Here is a 20,211-nt window from a genome sequence, read left to right as displayed (position 1 = left end):
CGACAAGCAGCACAGGGACAGGGACGAGAACAGGGACAGGACTCAGACTCGTACTCGTAACGACACTGCCCCAAGACACTCGAGTAAACAATAAATGAAATAGCAACAAAAAAACCAGTACACAAAAAACATAGAATAAATAAAGCTGTAACATATGAGAGAAAATGGAAACTTATGGATGCGGAATTTCCAAACTCTCCACCCTGAACAGAACAAAATTTCCCTTTGCAAATGGCCGCTCGAAAAAAATCTTTAAAATGGCAAAAATTTGCATGAGGGAAAAGCCAACCCCTGACTGCCAGCATATATTCACCAATTAGCTGCAGAGCTTTTTAGATTTTTATGTTCTTCTTTGTTGAAGTCTCACAAGCAAAGCCAATCAAGGGGCGTGATGCGAAATCAACACCAACTGCAGGGGTTTGGCAGGGGAAGACTTTGATCCCTTTGACATGTTTACACATTTAATTAACTTACACGCGCCGAAAACTTCCGGACAAGAGAGATAGTCTGTGTCCCTTCCCCCTGCCCCCATGTAATCATACCCAAGCGTAAACGGAACCCACACACAAAGCCCAAAAAAATGGGGCTAAGAAAACAAAGGGATAAAGACTGACCCTTACCCTCCTCCGCCCACCCCAACTAAGTTTTCTACTCTGACAATTTGAAACCAGTTCAAGTGGTTTAATCATTTAACGCACATCATAAAAATCGCATCAAGTGATTTTTATTTACTCGCGCAGCGCCAAAAAAAGAAGCCCCAAAAATCAGGGTTGGTCCATAGATAGGGGTTGGTTGGTTCGGGTTGAGGCGGCAGTTCTGCGAACCCTTTGAAACTCTAGGTGGCTGCTTGAAGTGACAAAAATGAGTTTCCCCCATTAGATAGGGTTTGTTGATAATCATTTCGCTTGAAATAGAAGCGGGGATAGAGGGGATAATGTGGAGCAAGGAAGAATCTAAGGCGTGAAGGCTCTGGAGAAATAATTTTCTAAAAGTATTATTTAATTTCGTAATATTTGTGGGCTGTTTTAGGTAAGGAAATTAAGGCGTGCGCTCTGTGGGAAACAATCTTTTTTTTAATATTCTTTAATTTAATAATTAGTTTTCATTATTCATCAGTTCTAGGTGCATTTTTGATTGATATTCTCTAAGTCTTTCATTGGCAGAGAGACAGGTTGGAAGAGCAATAAGAATCTACCCAAAGCCACAAAAAAAATATGGATACAAAGCCTGTAGAAACGTATGACACTTTTTCAGTTGTTCTTTATTTGATATTTGTATAATGAATTTGAATGGATATAATCGACGACTTATGTGTCTGCTGATACAATTCGATTCGTATAAATGATGCAGAGCTGGTAGAAAAGTTGTACCACAGTTAAACGTAGATCGACTACAGCTAAGCTACATAATAAATATGCCATAAGATTAGTTTCCTATATGTGTATGTATATGACAGATTCATATATCTAACTATATATTTGGATGTTTATTCATATGTGTGTGTGTGTGGGGGATATACTTAAAACAGTATTCAATATTCAGTATTCATGCTATTCAAACGCTAGTCGAAATTTTGGCCAAGACATTCGTTAATGTATGTAAGTGGTATGACAACGAAATTATAACAGTTTATAACACACTTTCGTGCTTGCTAGACGTAAGCCTATATGGTGCGCTCAAAAACAACAAAACGGAAATTCGAATTAAATAACGTTTTTGTGACTTTTAGAAATTTCCAAAACATATTAAAATTCATTAAAAATATGTTTTGGTTTGTGTTTTTTTTTGTTTTGTTTGCTTTTTTTCTTTGTCGTTTTTGGTGTTCTTTGTTTTGTTTTCCGTGAGTGTTTCCTTGTTGTGTATGTACATAAATAAACTACAAACCTAGAAAAATAAGTGAGAGAGAGCGCGAGAAATATCAACAGATTAGCACACACGCTAGTGCGATATAATGTGTGCATGAATTAAGTGTGTGTGTGTTCTAAAATTATGTTTATGGCGGCCATTGGGAAACCCTTTTTATCAGCTATCCAAGAGCAGATGATCCTCCGCAATTCCTCTCCTTCGTTGTGGCATCCCTTTAGGCCATCGGCGTTGGCGACATGTTGCCCCGCGTCATCCTGGTTGGCGATTTGGTTGGTGTCGCTGCTCCACTGTTGTTGCCACTGCCACCGCCGCCGCTAGCTGCACAAACGGCCCCGCAGCCATGCAGCCGAAAAAGTTCGCCGACCGTAATGGCCACCTGGACAGCACCTTTGCCCTCCAGCACATCGGCAGCGCAGCATATGAGATTCTACAAAATATAATACACAAATAATAATTAATTTTTATGAAAATCTTACAATCTTAATAAAGCGTTTCTTTGTCGAGCCACTGAAGTGTGTCTGCAAGCCACTGGTGTGCGTCTGCGCTAAGAGGGAATTTTCACAGCAAATGGTGTGTGTCCTAGATAACACACTCAAACAATGGCTGTAAAACTACGGTTGCATATTGAAAATTTAAATCTTTCATATTTGGTACATTATTTGTTCGTATATATTTTGCTTTGTGATTTGACGGTATAGCGGCTTAGCTTTGACAGTTTTGTGTGCTTAATAATAAATGCAACAGTTTTACATTAGAGTACATTGTTCTTCATTTCCTTTTTTTTTTTGTTTTTTTGGAAGTACATTTTATATAGAATTTCGACAAAAATGTTTGTTTTGGCGTGAAGTTTTGTTGGAAAAACCTTGGCAATACCATAAGCCTACATTCAGGTTGTATATTGTGTATATATAAATGTATATCTGTGTGTATTTTGTGTGTGTTAAATATTGTTTTATAAAAATTAATGACTGATTATAGCTGCCTTCAATGCTGGTTCTTCTACGATATATCCTTTAATAATTTTGTTAGACAAAATATATAAATCTGGATTTAGTATATATAGCTGTATATATGTTATATATATGTTCTTTTAATATATGTTCTTCTGAGAGTTAGAGATTGTGCTTCTTGTAGAAATTTGATTAGCTTTCATTTTTGCTTTGTTTTTCATCGCGGTTTTTTCTCGTCAAGTACGAGCTCAAGTTTAAGTTTAAATTAAATAAATAATTGTTTAATGTTAATTAATAATGTTAGGAATGTAATGTAGCACAAATTGAAAATTAATTTAGTTTGTAAATTAGTTTAGTTACATCAACTAAAAGCGTTTTCTTGGAAATTTTCAGTTAAATGATTGCTTTTGTGTAGAAAAAAGATCCAGGTGGATCCGTTATAGCTTTAGTTATAGAAAGACTAGACTGTTGTCGATCTACAGTCAAAGGCACTGTTTCTGCTGATTCTTCTTGTGTTTTTAATGGTATTTAAGAGGGGGTTCTCATTTAATGGATTGCATTAATGGTTGTGCATCAATCTCAAATTGAGAAGCAATTAGCTGAATGAATTCTCTGTTTACTTGGTGTTCTAAACTGCAAAGATTTCCTTAACAGCTCAATCAATCGAAGCGGCAAAGACTAGCACGTTCTATGGTTCTTTGACACATTTAACATCTTTAAACAGCTACCTATGAACAACCTAAACTGCTTCCCAAAAAGTATGCGCACTTGAAAAACTATTGTAGAACCTTCTTCCATCGTAAGTCTGTATTGTATATCTTATCTAATTTGGTAAACTTTCTGCTATTTCTATGCTGGTTCTTGGACCATTCAGGGGCTTGAAATTGGTACATTGTTTGGTTAAAGATTCATTCTAGAACTATTTCACGCTTTTCTACAACTATTTTGTGTCCCTGCTTCAAGTAAAACCATACAAACGCAACTTCATCCAGTAACAGGGCTACCAGTTGCTCTTCCAAACTGTAACAATATCCGTTCTTTACCTTACCAACCGTTTCTTAAGCGTCTCCAACTAAGTATATAGATAACTCATATTTATCTCTTTTTTGTATTCTAACTAGAGCTATGCACAATTTTCGATTTTTCTGTGGATTTTTATGTGGTTTCCTCTTTTGTCTTTTTTGCCAAAGTGGAATTTAATCAAGTTTAATTTCGTTGCATCTGATCTTCATGATCTGATTTATAAGTGGCTTATCTGTATATGGTTTGCGCATAAGTTTATATCTAATGAAATGAAGCGTTTCGTAAGATTTCAGTTCAGTTCAGTTCATGAAAATGTCAAATAATTGTAAAATTCTTAAACCAATTTAGAGTTCAGTGTGTACAAAGACTTGAACTAGGAATATTTGGGTTTTCTTTCTTGTTTCTTGTCTTTTTGGGTTGTCTATAAAGTAGCTGCAAGGGGCATACACAATTCAAGTTGTTTTGATGTAGCTTCTCTCATGGTCTTATCATTGCTTAAGGATAGATAAAATAAAGATCTTAACTTTGGTTATAGTCAGGTAAAAAAGTACAACCCTAAAAATGCTCTCCGCTATTCTTCATACAGGAAAAAATATTACCTACAACCCAACTATTCTGCATACATTTTTTAAGGTATGAAATACAAAATGCATTTCATTTGATCGCTACAGTCGGGCCATGGTTTTAGCGAGTCTGCGTTAAAGATCTGGTTCAAGATCGATGTACATATATACTAGTCAGATAGATTATATATCTTTAGATGTAACCTATTTAGAGGCTTACTTTGATTTTAGGAAATAAATTTCTAAACTTCTACTGAATAATTATCTATATATATATATATATTAATGCATATGCAATATAATGAAGTAAAAATAAAGTTAGTTTTGAAGTTTGCACTTGAAATCAACTAAGGAAAATGATAGTCTAGCTGCTAGTATTAACTATGTATTTAGTGGCCCATTTTAATGGTAGGAAATACATTTCAGTACTTCTTATGTCTGGCCATTACATTTTTTGTTATCTGTTATTCCTAATTTGGGAAATATTCTTCCTTAGTACATACATCTTCTAGATACTGTTCTCCTAAAAGATCCCATAATATAATCTCTTACTAAAAAATCTTGAAAATTAAGTACAACAAAGATTGCTTCAAAGGAACATAATCTTAATTTAAATAGTGTCACGAAACATAAGCTTTAGGCTATTATAACATACTCGATTAGTTGACAGACCTCAACAGCGCAAAGAGTTACACTTGCTACCACAATTGTGTGTGTGTATGCCCCTCGAAAATCAAAGAATACAAATTTCAAAGTCTTTGGGTTGTCTCTCAATTAAATGCCTCAAAAGTTTCCTGTTCTTGGGGGGTATTCTCTTAGATTTAGTTATAGTAGAAATACATCATAATGCGGTGTAAAAGCTGCGACTTAATTATACAAAAAGCGTTAAACAAAAAGCAGCCTCAAAGAACTCACTACCAAGTGGGTGAAGCCTGTCTTTAATCTTAAAATCTATGGGCAAAATCAAGGCAAAATGAAGCTGTTTAATCGGTTGATTGCTAGCCGGGCAGCGGAAAGAATACTAGCCACAGGAAAGTGGCTATAAAAACGCATGACAACAGCACAGTGAGGGTGTGCGAATCATGTTTGAGCAACGAAATTCCAGCTTCATTGTCCTTGGACTTTAGTTTCTGTAGCTGCTGCTCCTGCTGCTGTTTGTCCTCTGCAATGCGATAGATGCTGAAGACCTCCACGGGGGGCTTGCCATTTCGCTGCTGTTCGAAGAATTCTATGCGCTTGCTGATGGCTTCTTTGGCTGCGGCAGCGGAGACGGGAACTAGGACTGCTGCTGCCTGTTGCTTGGACTCCTCGGAGTGTTGCTGCTGCTTTTGCTTCTCATCGATGAGTTGATAGTGACCAGCCGGTCCAGCGGTGGCCACATCATGCTCGCTCTCCACTATGGTGTGCAATGTGCGATGATTGTTATTGTTGCTGCTGCTGCTGCTGCCGCTCTGGAAACTGTGCTGCCCGTGTGCACTGAGCAGATTCTGTTTGATCTTCTCGTAGGTCTTTTGCTTGGCCGTGCGCAGCATTTGCCCCACTGCCGATAGATGCTGCTGCTGCTGCCTGGCCACTTGATGGCTACCCACATCATCGCTAGCCTTGGCTTGAGCCTCTTTGCCATTGATAAGCTCACAATTCTCATATAAAACATGGTCTAGCTGTTGCTGTTGTTGCTGCAATATCTGTTCTTGCTGTTGGCTGCAGGTTGTCTCAGTTAATTGCTCTTGCTCGTGCTCAAAGTGCTCGTGCTCGTGCTGCAACTGTTGCAGTCTTTGGTGCAGCTCTTGCTGTATGTGCTGCTGATGATGTGGATTTGCATCCAAGGCAATCAGAGCGGACACTGTGTGCAGTAGGGCTAATGCATTTGGCACACGGCCAGCATAAGCAGCATCATCGTTAGCATCATCATCATCATCATCATCATCATGATCGTTCTTTTGTTCGTTGTTATAGCTGCTGTTGTTGTTGTGGTTGCTGCTGCTGCTGCTGTTGACATACACATCAGCATCATAGTCATCGTCAGCGCGTGGCAATTGTTGTTGTTCAATTTGTGGCACAACATCTTCACAGGAGCAAATCAACTCCTGCAACCAACACCAATAACAGAGTTTTATGCATCAGTTTTTTGTTTTGTCTTTTTCAATGTATTCGGGTGTTTGTGTGTGTAGAGTGTATGTGTGTGGTGTGTGTGTGTGGGTTTGTGGTGGTGGGGAAGGTTGGGGATTTTCTTAGAATTAAACTACAATTTTCCCATAGAAAAAAAGCTCATAGCGAAGTTAAGCATTCTACCAAAAGACCAGCCCTAACCTGAATGCTACAGTTACAAAATTACATACATGTATAGGGTAAAAATATATCTAATTGTTTGCTTATAGTACAGTGCGTTTCATGGGCTTGAAAAAGTTCTTTGTACTTATTGAGAGTCAGTTGAATAGGCTACAAAATGATGTGGTGGAAGGAATTTAAGTGAATTTAATTCATTTGAAATCAGTTTGAACTAGTCGGAATATATTCCCAGGGTTTCTGCATAGACTACTCCAGCAATAGCCGATTATAGAGTAGAATACCAAAGCTAGAGATCAAAGTCTCACAAAAGCCACGCTAATAATATTTCCTGGTTTTATCGTAAACAAATCTTGAACTTTCACAATTGGAACGACTTATGGTTCATATTTCTATGTTTTTATATGTATATATTTTTTGACCCAATTGTCATAGCAAAAAGGCTTGCTAGTAATATTTATTTACAAGCTTGCGATTTGAAAAATTCTCTCTGCTTAACTTGTATATTTCAGATTCGAGTGCTTTTTGGTGAACTTTAGTAAAAATTACATTAATGCAATGTACAATCGTTGGAATCAGTTATTTGTGTATGTTAAAGCTAATCTGTATCATTCAATCAATCAATATGAGCCTCTAAGACATAAATTCAGTTATGTCCAAATTGACAATGTTCGATTTTTACCGAAATTGTTGAATTCTTAAATACGTGCGGTAAGAAAATGACAACTAATTACAGAAGATGATTTGCAATGAGCATTTAAAAAGAAATATTTGCATAAACATCAAGTAACTTCAATTCCAGCAACAACAAAACTCTCTTTTATAATGCCATAAAACTTAAGGTTTAAGGTTCCTTTCTGCCTTCAAACTCGAAAACGCACTGCACTCTACTTAAGAAAAACACAAGGGAACCGGTCTTTCAGTTCCTGTCTCATCTACGCACCTCATCCACGCCAATGCGACGACATGCCTCCAAGAAGTTATCCACATTCCGCCGACATCTAGCCATTGTCAGCTTGTTCTGCAAGAAAACAAAAACAGTCAGCTAATTCGAGCAACCAAAAAAGGTGGTTCCCTCCACTCACCACACCAGGCGACGGCACATGAATACTGGCCACTGATCGCGGACGCACATAGTTTGCTAAATGACATAGAATAACGCCATCGGTCAATGCCGATGCTATGTCCACGGGCAGGGTCATCTTTAGACGAGTTTCAATGATCTGTCAGAGAGGTTTTTATTAATAAAAAGCGATCAAGGAAGTCCCCTGCCTCTACTCACACTTCTTAGTTGCGACATCAATTCAGTTTCCTCACGCTGTCGATCAAACTCGCGACGCATCGTGAAGCTCAGCTTCTCCGCGGGTATATCATGATTCCATGTCACCGAACGATGAGTCTTCACGGTGCCCAGCTTGGTGGTGCTGCTTACGGGGGATTTGATTATGACACTCGTGGTGGTGGTGGTAACTGATGAAGATGTTGCCCCACCACCACCATTGGACGTATTGAACTTGTTGGTGCCATTCTTCATGGGACTCTGCGGCTTCACATAGCCCAAACAATCGGAGCTGGCACCGGCAGTGGCATTGCCTGTGGCGTTTGCAGACTTAATCTCTGTATTACGCGAGGGTATCACCTTTTGTATGGGTTTCTTTGGTATAATAACATCATCGACTCCATTGCCATTTCCATTGCCGTTGTGACCATTTAGACTCGATTGTTTCATGATGGACTTTGGCAGTGTGTTGCAGCCAGCACCATTGGTCAGGGCAGCTGTTGGTTGGCTATTGGTTGCTGTTGGCGTTTGATCCTCCTCATAATCATTGGGACTATGACTGGCATTCGGATGCTTCTGTTTGTAGACGCTGGCCTCCTGATTGCGCTGCTGCTTCAGCGCTTCCTTGTATTCTCTGGAAAAAGTTTGATAGTTTAAAATTGAGCCTGTATCCTGTCTGCACACTAACTTGTATGTCTGAATGTTGCTCAAGCTCTTGTTGGTCTTGCCATTGCTGGCATGCAGCGCGCGTTCCTGTGGGTCCTGATCCATCATGAGATCCTCATCCTGATCCGGCGACGAGCTATTGCTTGAGCTGTTCGAGTGCGCATAGCTGAGCTTGCAGGGCGAATTTGTGGGACTCAGCGTGAGGCTCTCATCCACAATCGTGCTGGTGCTGGAGGTGAGCGAAGCGTCCATTAGATCCGCGTGCATGTGTATGGCGCTGGGTGCCACAGCCCTTGGCAACGTGGCAGCCAACGAGCAGTGCAGCGGCGAGTCTGTCTTGGACTTGGGCGGATTGTCGTGCGACCAGCGCTTGTCCAGGCCATCGCTGGTGTTGTAGCCCGAGTCGATCTGATGCCGTCGCTGATTGCTGCTGCTATTGGTGCTGGCCTCCAGCACATTGCCACTGGAATTGTGACGCGGTGCACGTCGCAGCGTGGTGTAGCCATCATAGTTTCCACCCGTACGTGAGCCTTTCTCGTCTTTGGTGGCTTGCGTTTCCAGAAATTTAAACACGTGCACCAGCCCACGCATGCAGAGCTGTAAAGAGAAAAAATTTGAGTTGGGTTGGGCAAATTCTGGGGCTTGTTCGATATGCCATGTTCTACTCACGCTAGCTGGCGGTGCGGTCAGCGGGTTGTTTTCCAGTTGCAACTCCACCAGCGTGCACATGTGGCGTATTTCCAGCGGCAGGCTGGCTATTCGATTGTTGCTCACATCCAGCGACACCAGGCTGAGGCAGGTTAGCTCCCGCGGCAGATACATCAGCTGATTGCTGCGCAGCGATAGCGAACGAAGTGTACGCAGCTCTCCCAGGCGTGCGGGCAGTGCTGACAGTTGATTGTAGGACGCATCCAAATCGGTGAGGGTCTGATCGAGTCGCCCCAGTTCATCGGGCAGTGTGACCAGTCGATTGTTGGACACCAGCAGCACTTGCAGCGGCAAAAAGCAGATCTCGCGCGGCAGCGTGGACAGCTGATTGCTGCGCAAATCCAAATACGTCAGCGATGACAACTGCTTTACCGACTCCGGTATGCTGCGGATCGTGTTGTGGTAAAGCAGCAGCGTCTCCAGAAAGGCGAACGTTGTCACCTCCTCCGGCAGTTCACAGAATCTATTTCGGGATAGATCTGTAAAGGGAAAAGGGCAGCACAAAATTAATCAGGGATCAGTAGTAGGAGTGGTGTACGGCTGCTCCCTTGCCACCATTTTCCACGCATTCCCCGTGCTTGATGTGGAGCGCATGACCTCAATCTGGCGGAGGCAATTTAACTTGCCTCAGTCTATGCCGAAATACAAAACAGATACAAATGTGATGGTGTCGAGAATTGGATAAACTAAGGGAATACCCTCGATGTCCTCTCACATCTCTCCATTTATGAATTTTTTTTTAATTTTAGACTAGTTAAAAATTATTCATCACTCATTCATGTGTGACTGAAAGTACCCGTGTGTAACCTGAGTATAAATCTACAATCATGCCCAACATACCCAGTCGTGGCACTCCTCAAGAGTGCCTCTCTCGAGTTTATTCCAAAAACTGGGCAAGTGCGTGGTGCGGTGCGTGTGGAGTGAGCAATTAATTTCCTAAATGAATTTGCATGCGAAATGAGCGCAAACAACCGAAGAGCTGGGGACCCGACTGGCAGTGTGGGGTTTCACAGCGGGGCATAAACAGTCCAACGAAACAAAGGAACAGAGGGAGATAAAGAGACAAACATAGTGAAAAGAAGAGCTGGAACAAGAGACCTGAGAACAGAGAGGAACCGGCGTATAATCCAACATCAAATTGTGCGTAAAGTTTTGTGGAAAATGTGAGGGAAATACGTAGATTTTTGCAAATTGTAGAGATTTGAGTGAAGATAACAATCGTCGTAGGAGGGAGCCACAAAACGGACAGGGAGGAGTGTTTAATTGTGTGCTGCGTGGGCTGTTGTGGGTTTGTCGCAAAAAGCTGCGTGTGGGAGTGTTGTAAATGATGAGCACAGAATGTGTAAGATTTTAGTTGTAAATTAATGAAAATGGAATCTAATGGAATGTGGAAAATATAATATGTGAACTTGAACTAGGAGCTTTAAGAATGTACTTTGACCGAGACAAAAACTAGGTTGGATGCCTCTATGATTAAATTACTTCCCCATACTTAGAATTTGCAGTATATCCCCAAAACCTTGTTTTAAACATTTATAAGCCGCGACTAGGTGAAAATCTGCATCGCTATGGTCACTATGGATATTCACCAAACGTAATGCTTAAGCTGCTTAAGATGCTCAATAGCTATTAAGCCTTTTAAATTGTTCTATAGTCATGTGGTTTTATTTTGTTATTATTTATTCACTTGCCCCACTTCTTATATCCCGAAACGAGAAAATCTTTTCCACCATCAAAAAGGTTTTTGGTTCCTCAACTTAAATTTTACTTTAGTTGAAAGTTCAACCGTTGGCAAGTGAGTTTCATTTAGGTTAATTAAAGTGCTGACCACTTTAAATCTTAGCTCTCCATTTGGGCATCAGTGCGTATGAAATTTTCGAGGGTCTTAAAAGTCATAAAGTAAGTTTTACGATCAGTGGACGAGTTTTTTGGTTTGTAAAAAAACGAGAAATGAACAAACGTCGGGGCTGGAAAAACTGGCTAGACGGAGGCAGAGAAAGGAGACAGACGGAGGGCAGAGAGAGGGGGGAAACTGGCGACAGCTGCGTTTGTGATTTACGCACTGACTGGCGGCACCCTCTCCCCCCTTCGGCATTCAGCTGCCAACTTCCAACTCCAGGAGCTAAGCAGGCCAAGAGACTTATGGCGGATGGCTGGAGGATGACTGGAGGGCGGGGGGGTGTGCCATAAACAAAAGCGATGAATGGATGGTAGACATTAACCTGCCACATGGAGAGCCTCCTCTGGCTGCATACCGAATGAGCACACAATGATGCAACAACACAGCACAACACGGCACACACAATGATGAACAGAGAGGTGGCATCAGCAGGAAGCAGCAGGTTGAATAAACCCAGGCGCCCAGGCCAATGACGTCAGGATGCGGATGTGGGATGTGGCTGCGGAAATTGGATTTCCTTACGAGAGGGCCAGGCCATCCGTCTCATCCATCCATCCATCGATATGCTATAAGCTGCGACTGACTTTGCACTTTGAACCTGACACTGCCACTGCCCCACGCCTTATGCTAAATGAAGCTGCACGCTCCTGCTGCTGACTGGCAGCCAACACGATGTCGTTTCTGGCTCGGGGCCAACTCTAACGCATTGCGACAAAAGCAAATTTTATTTGTATGCCTCGCAAAAAATATTTACACTAAATCAAATGTTTTTCTTTTTTTGCATGAAACACAAAAGTGGATCGGTGTTTATTTTTGGCTACAACTTTTTTGACCACCTGAGACCTGGTCACCGTCGCATGAAATACTCATAAATATTGCAGAAAGAATCCACAGACCAAAGGGGACAATTATGCAAAAAAAAAAAAACCACGATGAGCCTGCGGAAGGGTGCGGCCTGGTATTGCGGGTACCGCCCAAAACGATGAAAGCACGCAAAATATAAGGGTGAATAATGAGAGAGGAGGATGTTAGTGCAGGGTAAGTGCAGAAAGCAATTGGAAGGGAATATGACAGAGAAAGGTTTGGCATCTATGAGAACATTTTACTTCGAAACCTCAAAACCACTATGGAAAGTTATACAAGAGTAAAAATATACAAAATAAAAACATGTACAACATTCCCCAATGTGTCAGCCTCATAAACTCCTCACATACCACCCAGTACACTACAAATTTTTTACAGAAAAAAAAAGGACACATGACTGTACTGACAGACATTGACTGGACATTTGACGTTGACGGCCGCGTGTTACCGGCTCTAAGGGGGTCGACTCTGCGGTCTGGTCTGGCCCGGAAGCAGCAAAAAATTGAATTGATGGGCGCCGCAAACTATATTGGCAAATGGAGCTCTTACCTCTCACACTCTGCCTATCTTTCACTCTCTCATCTCTCTCTTTATTTCTCTTCTCTCTGACCACATGCTCACCCACATGGCCACAGAGACAGCGACGCAATCCGTTCATTCCCTATATGGCGGCCAAGTCTTTTGATACTTTTTTTTGGACTATGATGTCAATGGCACTCTATCTAAATGTCCGTTCAATTTTTACGATTTTGTCTGGATGACCATTCGAAGGCCTACAGTTGCCAGAGGGGTTCATTCTCCGCTACTGATGGATTTATTGAAATTAATTTGTGTGAGTTTTTATTGCTGAATTGTCAGTGCTAGTGGGGCGAAGAAATTATGAAACATTCATTCCGTGAGCTCGCAATATGTTTGGGACCGTTAGTGAGACTGTAACTGGCACTGACACTGTGACCCTTTGCTTCCCAGAATAACTTTTTCTATACTAATATATGCGTAGTTGTCACATCTGACACAAGGTGAATCAATAAACAATCAGCAGCCTCTTCCCGGGGGACCCATTTATCAATTAAATATTATTTATTTATATACCAATGCGAGGGAATCACTTGACACGCCACAAGCATCAAAGTAAAATCAATATTCGTTATTTATGCACTCCCCCAACACTTCATACTCTAATCAAAATAAAGTAATATGAGAAATGGCAGAATGTTGGCTTGTCTGTCTGTCCATCGATTGATTACATTTTCCATATTGAAATCGGGAAGTACTTAATCACTATCTTGTACTTAATCACTATCTTGTCTATAAATATAACACCAACAGAACCCATATCTGTGACTTGTTTGCCGCTGAAGAGAGTACAACCACTCTGCCAGGGTATCAGACGCTTCCACAGCCCGAATCGACTTATGTAGATTTCTCTGTTTGTTTGTTGTTTGTTTAAGACGATGGAATTCCGCGTACTTTCTGCTGATTCGTCATCCTCTGTTCTGTTCTGCTTCTGCTCTGCACCTACCCTGACTTTTCCATCATTTAATCACAAGTCAAACAAGAGCACTTTTCTGTTGGCCAAGTGTAAACAGCGAACAAAATAAATATTTGTAAACATTTAGAAGCGAAGGCAAAGAATGCCTTTTGATTGCTTTAACGCTAACAAAATCATAGTGGAACAGCTGTATGCAGGCTAGCAGACTTTTTAGACTATTCAGTTGGGGATTTTCATGACTAAGGGATAGCCCTGGCATTTAATTAGCATTACAAGTAGTTTCTCAGATCGAAACGATGGATGTCAATACTTTTAAGGGACTGCTGTGAGACTGTGGAGCAATTGTTGTAATATTTTTTCTGGAGAGAGAGCACATTCGTGAGAGCGAGCATTCGAGAGAGACTTCTTTCAGAGTGCATCATGTGCTGAACCGCGCCACTAGCAGAGGGGCAATTGCTGTTGATGAGCGCGAGCGAGAAGGAAATGTCTGTCCACGAACAAAACCTTGTAAGGAATATTTTTTTTACATACAAAGATGGCTTTTCATGGCACAAAGCATACAACAAAACATTATTTGCGTATCTCTCTATAAACAATAATTGACTATGAATGAGAATATAAGTGGATACCCAACATTTACTAACCCATCTCGGGCATACATACGTAAACGTTCTATCTATTCGCAAAGTTGTATTGCGCAGAAAAATCATTATTTTGCTATTAAAATAATTTATGTAAGTGGATCCCCTTAACCTTATAAGTATATACCCTTGAACTCTACAATTACCGGGGTATTTTAATGAAGAACAGAAGTCAAGCCTGAGTTCTTCTCTGCATTGTTCACCCACTGAGAGGCAGAGAGGGGCTCTTCTATGCTTTATTATCCGCTTTATATCTCAGCGGGAAAGAGAAGAAACGTGCTGTCGTCTCAATTTCTTTGACTTTATTTGCAGCTGTTTTGTAATCTGATCTATCGTATCTTATTCTATATCTTTCCCCTCTCTATGAGGTTGCCCTCTCTGCGGCGCGTGCTGTCTGGGTCTGTGCTGCAATTAAGCAAAATAAAATAAAAACAGCAGCAACAAAAAGCATGCCCCTCAACTATTAAATAATGCTTACACATATAAATTAATGAAAGTGACTCAATGAATAATAATTTCTTGTGTGTGTGTGTGTGTGTGTGTGTGCATCTGTGTCAAGTTTGCAATGCCCCCAATTATGCCACAAACTCACACACACACTCACATGCCATATTAGATTTATGTATACATAACTGTAGATATTTGTGTACATATATTTATAGGACAAGAAAAAGTCGTTTAACTGCAGATAAGCCTCATGCGAATGCCAACAAATTGCAATTTATCGTGTGAAGGCATATTTTATTTTTAAACCCCGTAATGTGGACAAAATGGAGGGTTATTTAGAACTAGATATAATGTTATTTTTTGCAGTTTTCGCAATAGCCGTAATTGAGATATATTTATTGCAAACGGCAAACAACCAAACAGTAAAGAAAATTACATGCAAGCTATGCGAGATCTGGAATTTGTCTGATTTATTAGTCATTTTTATTCCAATTTGTTCTTTGCATTATTTTCCAGACATTGGTAATGATAGGACTTAACTTTCGTTATGAATTTGACTTTTGCCTGCGTGCAACTATTCCGGAAGACGATCTTGAATAATGGCTACCTTTCATTTGTTCTTCTAGACACTTTAAACACAGACACAGACCCCCTAATACTCTTTTACTACCATTACTACTACTCTAAAATTTTTAATTGCTATATTGCTTTGATCATTAAACGATAATCGAAATTTTACAATGGTTTTTCGAAAAATATAGATGTTACTGGTAATATAGAAACATGACATTTTCCAGTGGAATATTTTTTGTTTAATACAATATATTTTACTAATTTTAGAATTCTAGATCTCTGCTCTGCGCTCTCACGCTCTCACGCTCCCATCTCCAACTCCCTCACAATGCGCTCTTTCAGTCTCGTCTCTCCTAGCTCTGTCTTCTTCCCTCAACCAATTTCCCATGCAACCCACGAACCAGAGCAGTTTTGGAAGCACTGGAGATAAGCAAAGTGCCCACACGGTGGTCACATTTCCTCTTTTATGTGCCCTGCCCTGTGGTTTTTTTTCTTCTTTATCGGCGAGGAGGAGAGAATAAATAGCAATAAACGTACAACAAAAAGCACAAGTCTATCTATACGTCTATCCGTCTGCCGACTGTCTCCTCTCATATTTACAATACAAACAAGACACACACACAGGAACATAAACACACGACAAAAGCATTTCCCGCACACCCCACACGCCCCATGCAAGGAAAATTGTTTTGTTTGGCGAGAAGACTTACCAAAACAGAAAACATTTCTTGCTCCCTCACAAGTCCCCTTCCGCAGAATCCCCACAGACTCCACAGTCTGGGTCTGCGCAGCTGCTTTTGCTATTGGGGAGTGGTATGGTATTTTCAGGAAGTTGTGTTGACAAGTTATCCATAAGCGAATGGGTACATGGGTTTCCTTAACATAGGCAGTTTCATTATCTTTAAAATTTCCGCCCAAACTGCTGTCTTTGCCATAGAAATCTTTCATCTTTTGCGAATTTCAAGTAAAAATAAATTAAAGTAAAAGCAAAGCACTTTGCGGAATACCCTCAACGCATTACCGGGCTCTAGCAACAGTTCTGCTTCCGCTGGTTTTTGCATCGAGTTTATGTTAAAAGTCGATTTCTGGTACCGACTTTGTCTTTCTTTTTTTTCTCCCCACTTTTGTATTGCACTGAGTGGCAGCTGCATTTTTTCATCGTTTCTGCTTCGTTTTTATGCTTCTACTCTTCCTGCTTGCTGCTGGTGTTGCACGTTGCAATTATTTTAAACAGTTTCCTGCCACATCGTTGTCTCATGTTGATTTGTTTAGCTTTTCTTACGCTGGTCGAACTTTTTTTATGGCTTTGTCTAGATGCGGTTTTTGGTTCTCTCTCTCTTTCTCACTGTTTGATTTACGTGACACGCGTGTTAATTAAATGCACTGGGCCGAATGGAATGCACTTCAGTTTACGACAGGGCAGTGTATGCTGACAGGCGCCTCCCTATCGTTTTGGGAGTCGCCCTGCCGCTCCATCAGTTTTATTTTTCTCTCCTTTTTGGGGGTTGCAAAAGATGCCGAGAAAAATGGGTGTTTTATTCTCCTTTCTTTTGCCTCAGCTTTCTCTACTCCCATTGATTTCTCGAGAAGCCCTTGCAACGTGGCCCTTGCCACATTTTGTGGTGGAAGCCATTAGTACAAAGAGATGTTGCCACCTCTTCAACGTACATTTATTATGGGGGGTAGATTTATCGTGTTCGTCTGAAGCAAACATTTACCAATATTTAAAGAATATTTTACCCTCAATGTGACTCTGCTCCTTGCATTTATCCTTAGCCTCACTTTACCTTGCTCTCTCTTTTTCTGCTATTCTTTCACACATTTTAATTACTAATTAGTCACGCCTTTCCCCCCATACACGTTGATGACTCAATTATTAATAGGAATCCAAAACAGCCACATAACGCATTGAACCACAGCCAGAGAAACTTCATCATCAAAATGGAAATAAAAACCGGAAGCTCTTTACGCCCCCACAGCCTTATAGAGAAGGGTTTGTGAAAGAGAAGTCGAGGCAGAGAGTCGATGGCGCGTGACCAAAAGTCCCGGACTAAGGGTTGTCACCCCGCAACAGGCATAAGCAGCTCCTACAGTCACGTACTCCACAGAGAGGGGAACAGATTGATGTAAAGGAAATTGAAAAACATCTACGTTTACTAATCGCTTGGAAATTGAATTTCCAAAATTTCGAATGGCCTAATGGATGGAATAATCTCGAAAATCATAAATATTTCTATAAGTTTGTAAAGAAATAATCGCGTGAGGGAAATTCTCCTTATTATATGTATATTGAACGAAATGTGTTGCATTTTATTTCCAAGTATTTTCTTAACCTTTTTATAAAATGAATTGAAAATGGAATACACAGGTACTCAGTTGAGACTTCTTAAGCGGTTAAACTACAGATGCTTCATACATGGCAGCGGAGTAACATATCTGCGTACATAGGGTCAAAATCCCACCAATCATCTCTTTGTTATAGGGAGTAAGACAGAGGTAAATTAAACTTGGTTTAAATTTGGTGCATATTTTTACATATTTATTCTACTACTAAGATTAATTTATAAACATAATTAATTTTCCCAAAATTTAATTTTATCTAATTAAAGTTCCATTCCCAATGCCACAAAAATTCCATAAATGACTTAACAATTTATGACACAATTTATTTTTATCTTTTTGGGACAATTAATCTTTAATTTCTATAAATAATTCCATATCCTTGTGCCTAACTTTCATTCGAGATAAATCCACTTCACACACACACACACACACTTTGGCGCACCCTAAACACAAACAACCGGTAAAGAAAAAATCGATAAGCGACATATCCCGTATGCGTCTGGCTCTGCCTGGATGGAACATCTGTTTCGGGGTAGGAACAGATGGTTTGGGTGTACCTACACATCAAACAGTTTCCTCTTGCTGCCGGGTGCATATTTTGGCCCTAACAAAAATGAAAGTTGGTTGAACTTCACCCAAGTAATTTTCGACCAATTTGCCGGGTGGCAGGCAGCAACAACAGCAACAGAGCGCACCCTACAGAATGCGAATGGTGCAAAGTGCACATGGAAGGAAGAGAAGAAGATGTAACAACAGCGACAATTACTGTCCTTGGGCGCGGAAGCGAGATGGCAAGTGTGATGCGTGGTGGTACTTCGTTATACAAAGTCATAAAAATGTGAAAGTACTGGCTAAACGAGGCAGCAGCTGCCGCTACTTTGCAGTGAAATCAATAATGTGTGCTATAAAATTGCTGGTTAACCAGACCAAGGCATTTTAATGCATGAAGAAATAAATGTAATGTAGATTTTTAACATATTTTATGTATTTATACATATATGCACTGTGAATGAACAAGAGGAAACACCACTACAGCCAAGGAGTTGCTTATTCGTTCAACCAGTACTTAAGGAGAGAGAGCGAGAACACGGCAAAGAGAGGCTAGTGAGCAATGAGCAGCTGATGGGATGGCAGAACCACAAGCAGCAGCGGCTGCTGCAGATTATTGATTTTCGAACAAAAGGAAAATGTTGCCATGAGGCGGCTGCCCAAAGATAAGAAAACGCAGCGGCAGCGGTCGCATCAGGCAGACACACCTTCCCACTGCAGAGCCGCGCCCAAAAAATATGAAAACACAATGGTACGCACCTGCAATTACCGTATCCGTGAGTGCGTACTTGGTGCCCGTCTTGGGAAAGTCCTTTAGCTTGCGATTGGTGAGGATTAGCTCCCCGCTGAAGTGCGCCTCCTCCAGGATGCGCTCCAGGGAGCGCGTCAGCTGCGAGTGACTAAGCAGCGCCGACGATGAGGAGGAAGCGCCCGGCGAGGCGGACGAGGAGTAGGAAGTGGAGCTGGTGCTGGGGCTGCCGACGGCGACGCTGTGTAGGCGATGGTAGACCGTGGCAGCCATTCTCGAGCGTGTAGGCGTGGTGGCGGCTGCGACGTCGACGGCGACACACAAAACTAACACACACACACACTCGCACACGGGGCTAGGGGACGCACTATCAAAACTCTAGAACTATTCACACAAAAAAACGCGATTAGATCGTAGGCATTTTTGCTGCTTTTATTCTGAATTATGAATTCTAGCAGCTAACGCTGAGAAATGCTCATTTGATTAGGTTTCCAGGAATTGGATTTTCCTTTTTGAGGCTTCCTTCCTTGCTGCGGCTTATGCTTCCCGTTTGTTCACACACAGCACATCACAGCACACACACGACCACCGCAGACGAACAGAAGCGAAAAACGATGAGAGAGAACATACGAACGAAGCGATGCGATGCGAGGCGGGTGAAACGACGAAAACAAAACAAACGAAGATAGGGATGTTCATGTGACGTGCAATATATCGATATAAATGACGATATGGTTGTGGTCGATAATGGCGAAAATGTCTACATTTCAGATAGATAAATCATATACGGTGCAAGTTTTATGATATCGAATCAAATTCACTCTATCTGTCTGTTATTCCACTACATTTATTCTGATTTATTAAGCACATATTTTACATGAGTAGTTGCAAAAGATATCGATATTTTGGTGTCATTACTAGCTCATTTTTGCACTGGGGGGCAGAGCAACTTCTGGCCAGCGTTCTGTTGCATGAACTGGCAAATCTTTACACGCTAATTTTTGGCGCCTATAGATACATATTTATTTAATATGGATAGGTTAATATTTTAAATACAATTCTTGGGGCCTCATTCAGCAGCTCCCAACACCCCATTCGCTTGTCATATCGATCTATCGCACAGTAAACCATCGCCAGCTGCATTGAAAATTCTACGAAAAACCCATCCCTATGGCAGTACAACAACAAAATTCCAACGCAACGCTAAAAAAAAGTGGTAAAAAATCAGAAACTAGTTTTAAATCTTATAGTAACTGTGTGTAAATATCGCAGCGTGGTATGTTTTAAACCCTTCACGTAGTACGCTGTAGAAA

At 41.0% G+C, this 20,211-nt stretch overlaps 1 protein-coding gene across 2 annotated transcripts; it reads right to left on the bottom strand.

Annotated features, from left to right (window-relative positions):
* Window positions 1-1,232: 1,232 nt before the first annotated feature.
* Window positions 1,233-19,572, bottom strand: LOC117582012 (leucine-rich repeat and calponin homology domain-containing protein). 2 transcript variants are annotated; one of them, XM_034269529.1, is made up of 8 exons: window positions 18,910-19,572; window positions 9,303-9,820; window positions 8,656-9,230; window positions 7,971-8,601; window positions 7,774-7,911; window positions 7,632-7,709; window positions 5,425-6,489; window positions 1,233-2,293 (listed from the first exon to the last, which is right to left on the bottom strand). In XM_034269529.1, exons 1-8 carry the CDS (start codon window positions 19,169-19,171, stop codon window positions 2,081-2,083), a joined length of 3,480 nt encoding a protein of 1,159 aa, XP_034125420.1. In that variant the 5' UTR covers window positions 19,172-19,572; the 3' UTR covers window positions 1,233-2,080. The 2 variants fall into 2 exon arrangements, with proteins under 2 accessions (XP_034125420.1, XP_034125419.1); XM_034269528.1 differs by lacking the exon at window positions 5,425-6,489 and having other exon boundaries at window positions 18,910-19,567.
* Window positions 19,573-20,211: the final 639 nt, after the last annotated feature.

Source organism: Drosophila guanche, unplaced genomic scaffold, assembly GCF_900245975.1.
Source record: "Drosophila guanche unplaced genomic scaffold, DGUA_6, whole genome shotgun sequence".
NCBI lineage: Eukaryota > Metazoa > Arthropoda > Insecta > Diptera > Drosophilidae > Drosophila > Drosophila guanche.
The sequence above is the reverse complement of the archived record's forward strand: the minus strand, read 5'-3'. Positions and strand labels throughout refer to the sequence as shown.

What these genes read in the sequence shown, in the direction of transcription:
- LOC117582012 (XM_034269529.1), bottom strand. Translation starts at nt 19,171, where the DNA reads ATGGCTGCCACGGTCTACCATCGCCTACACAGCGTCGCCGTCGGCAGC. An exon ending in TGACCGCACCGCCAGCTAGC is followed by an intron (nt 9,231 to 9,302) that starts GTGAGTAGAACA and finishes TTCTCTTTACAG; the next exon opens with CTCTGCATGCGTGGGCTGGT. An exon ending in TAGCCACTTTCCTGTGGCTA is followed by an intron (nt 2,294 to 5,424) that starts GTATTCTTTCCG and finishes TATATTTTGTAG; the next exon opens with AATCTCATATGCTGCGCTGC.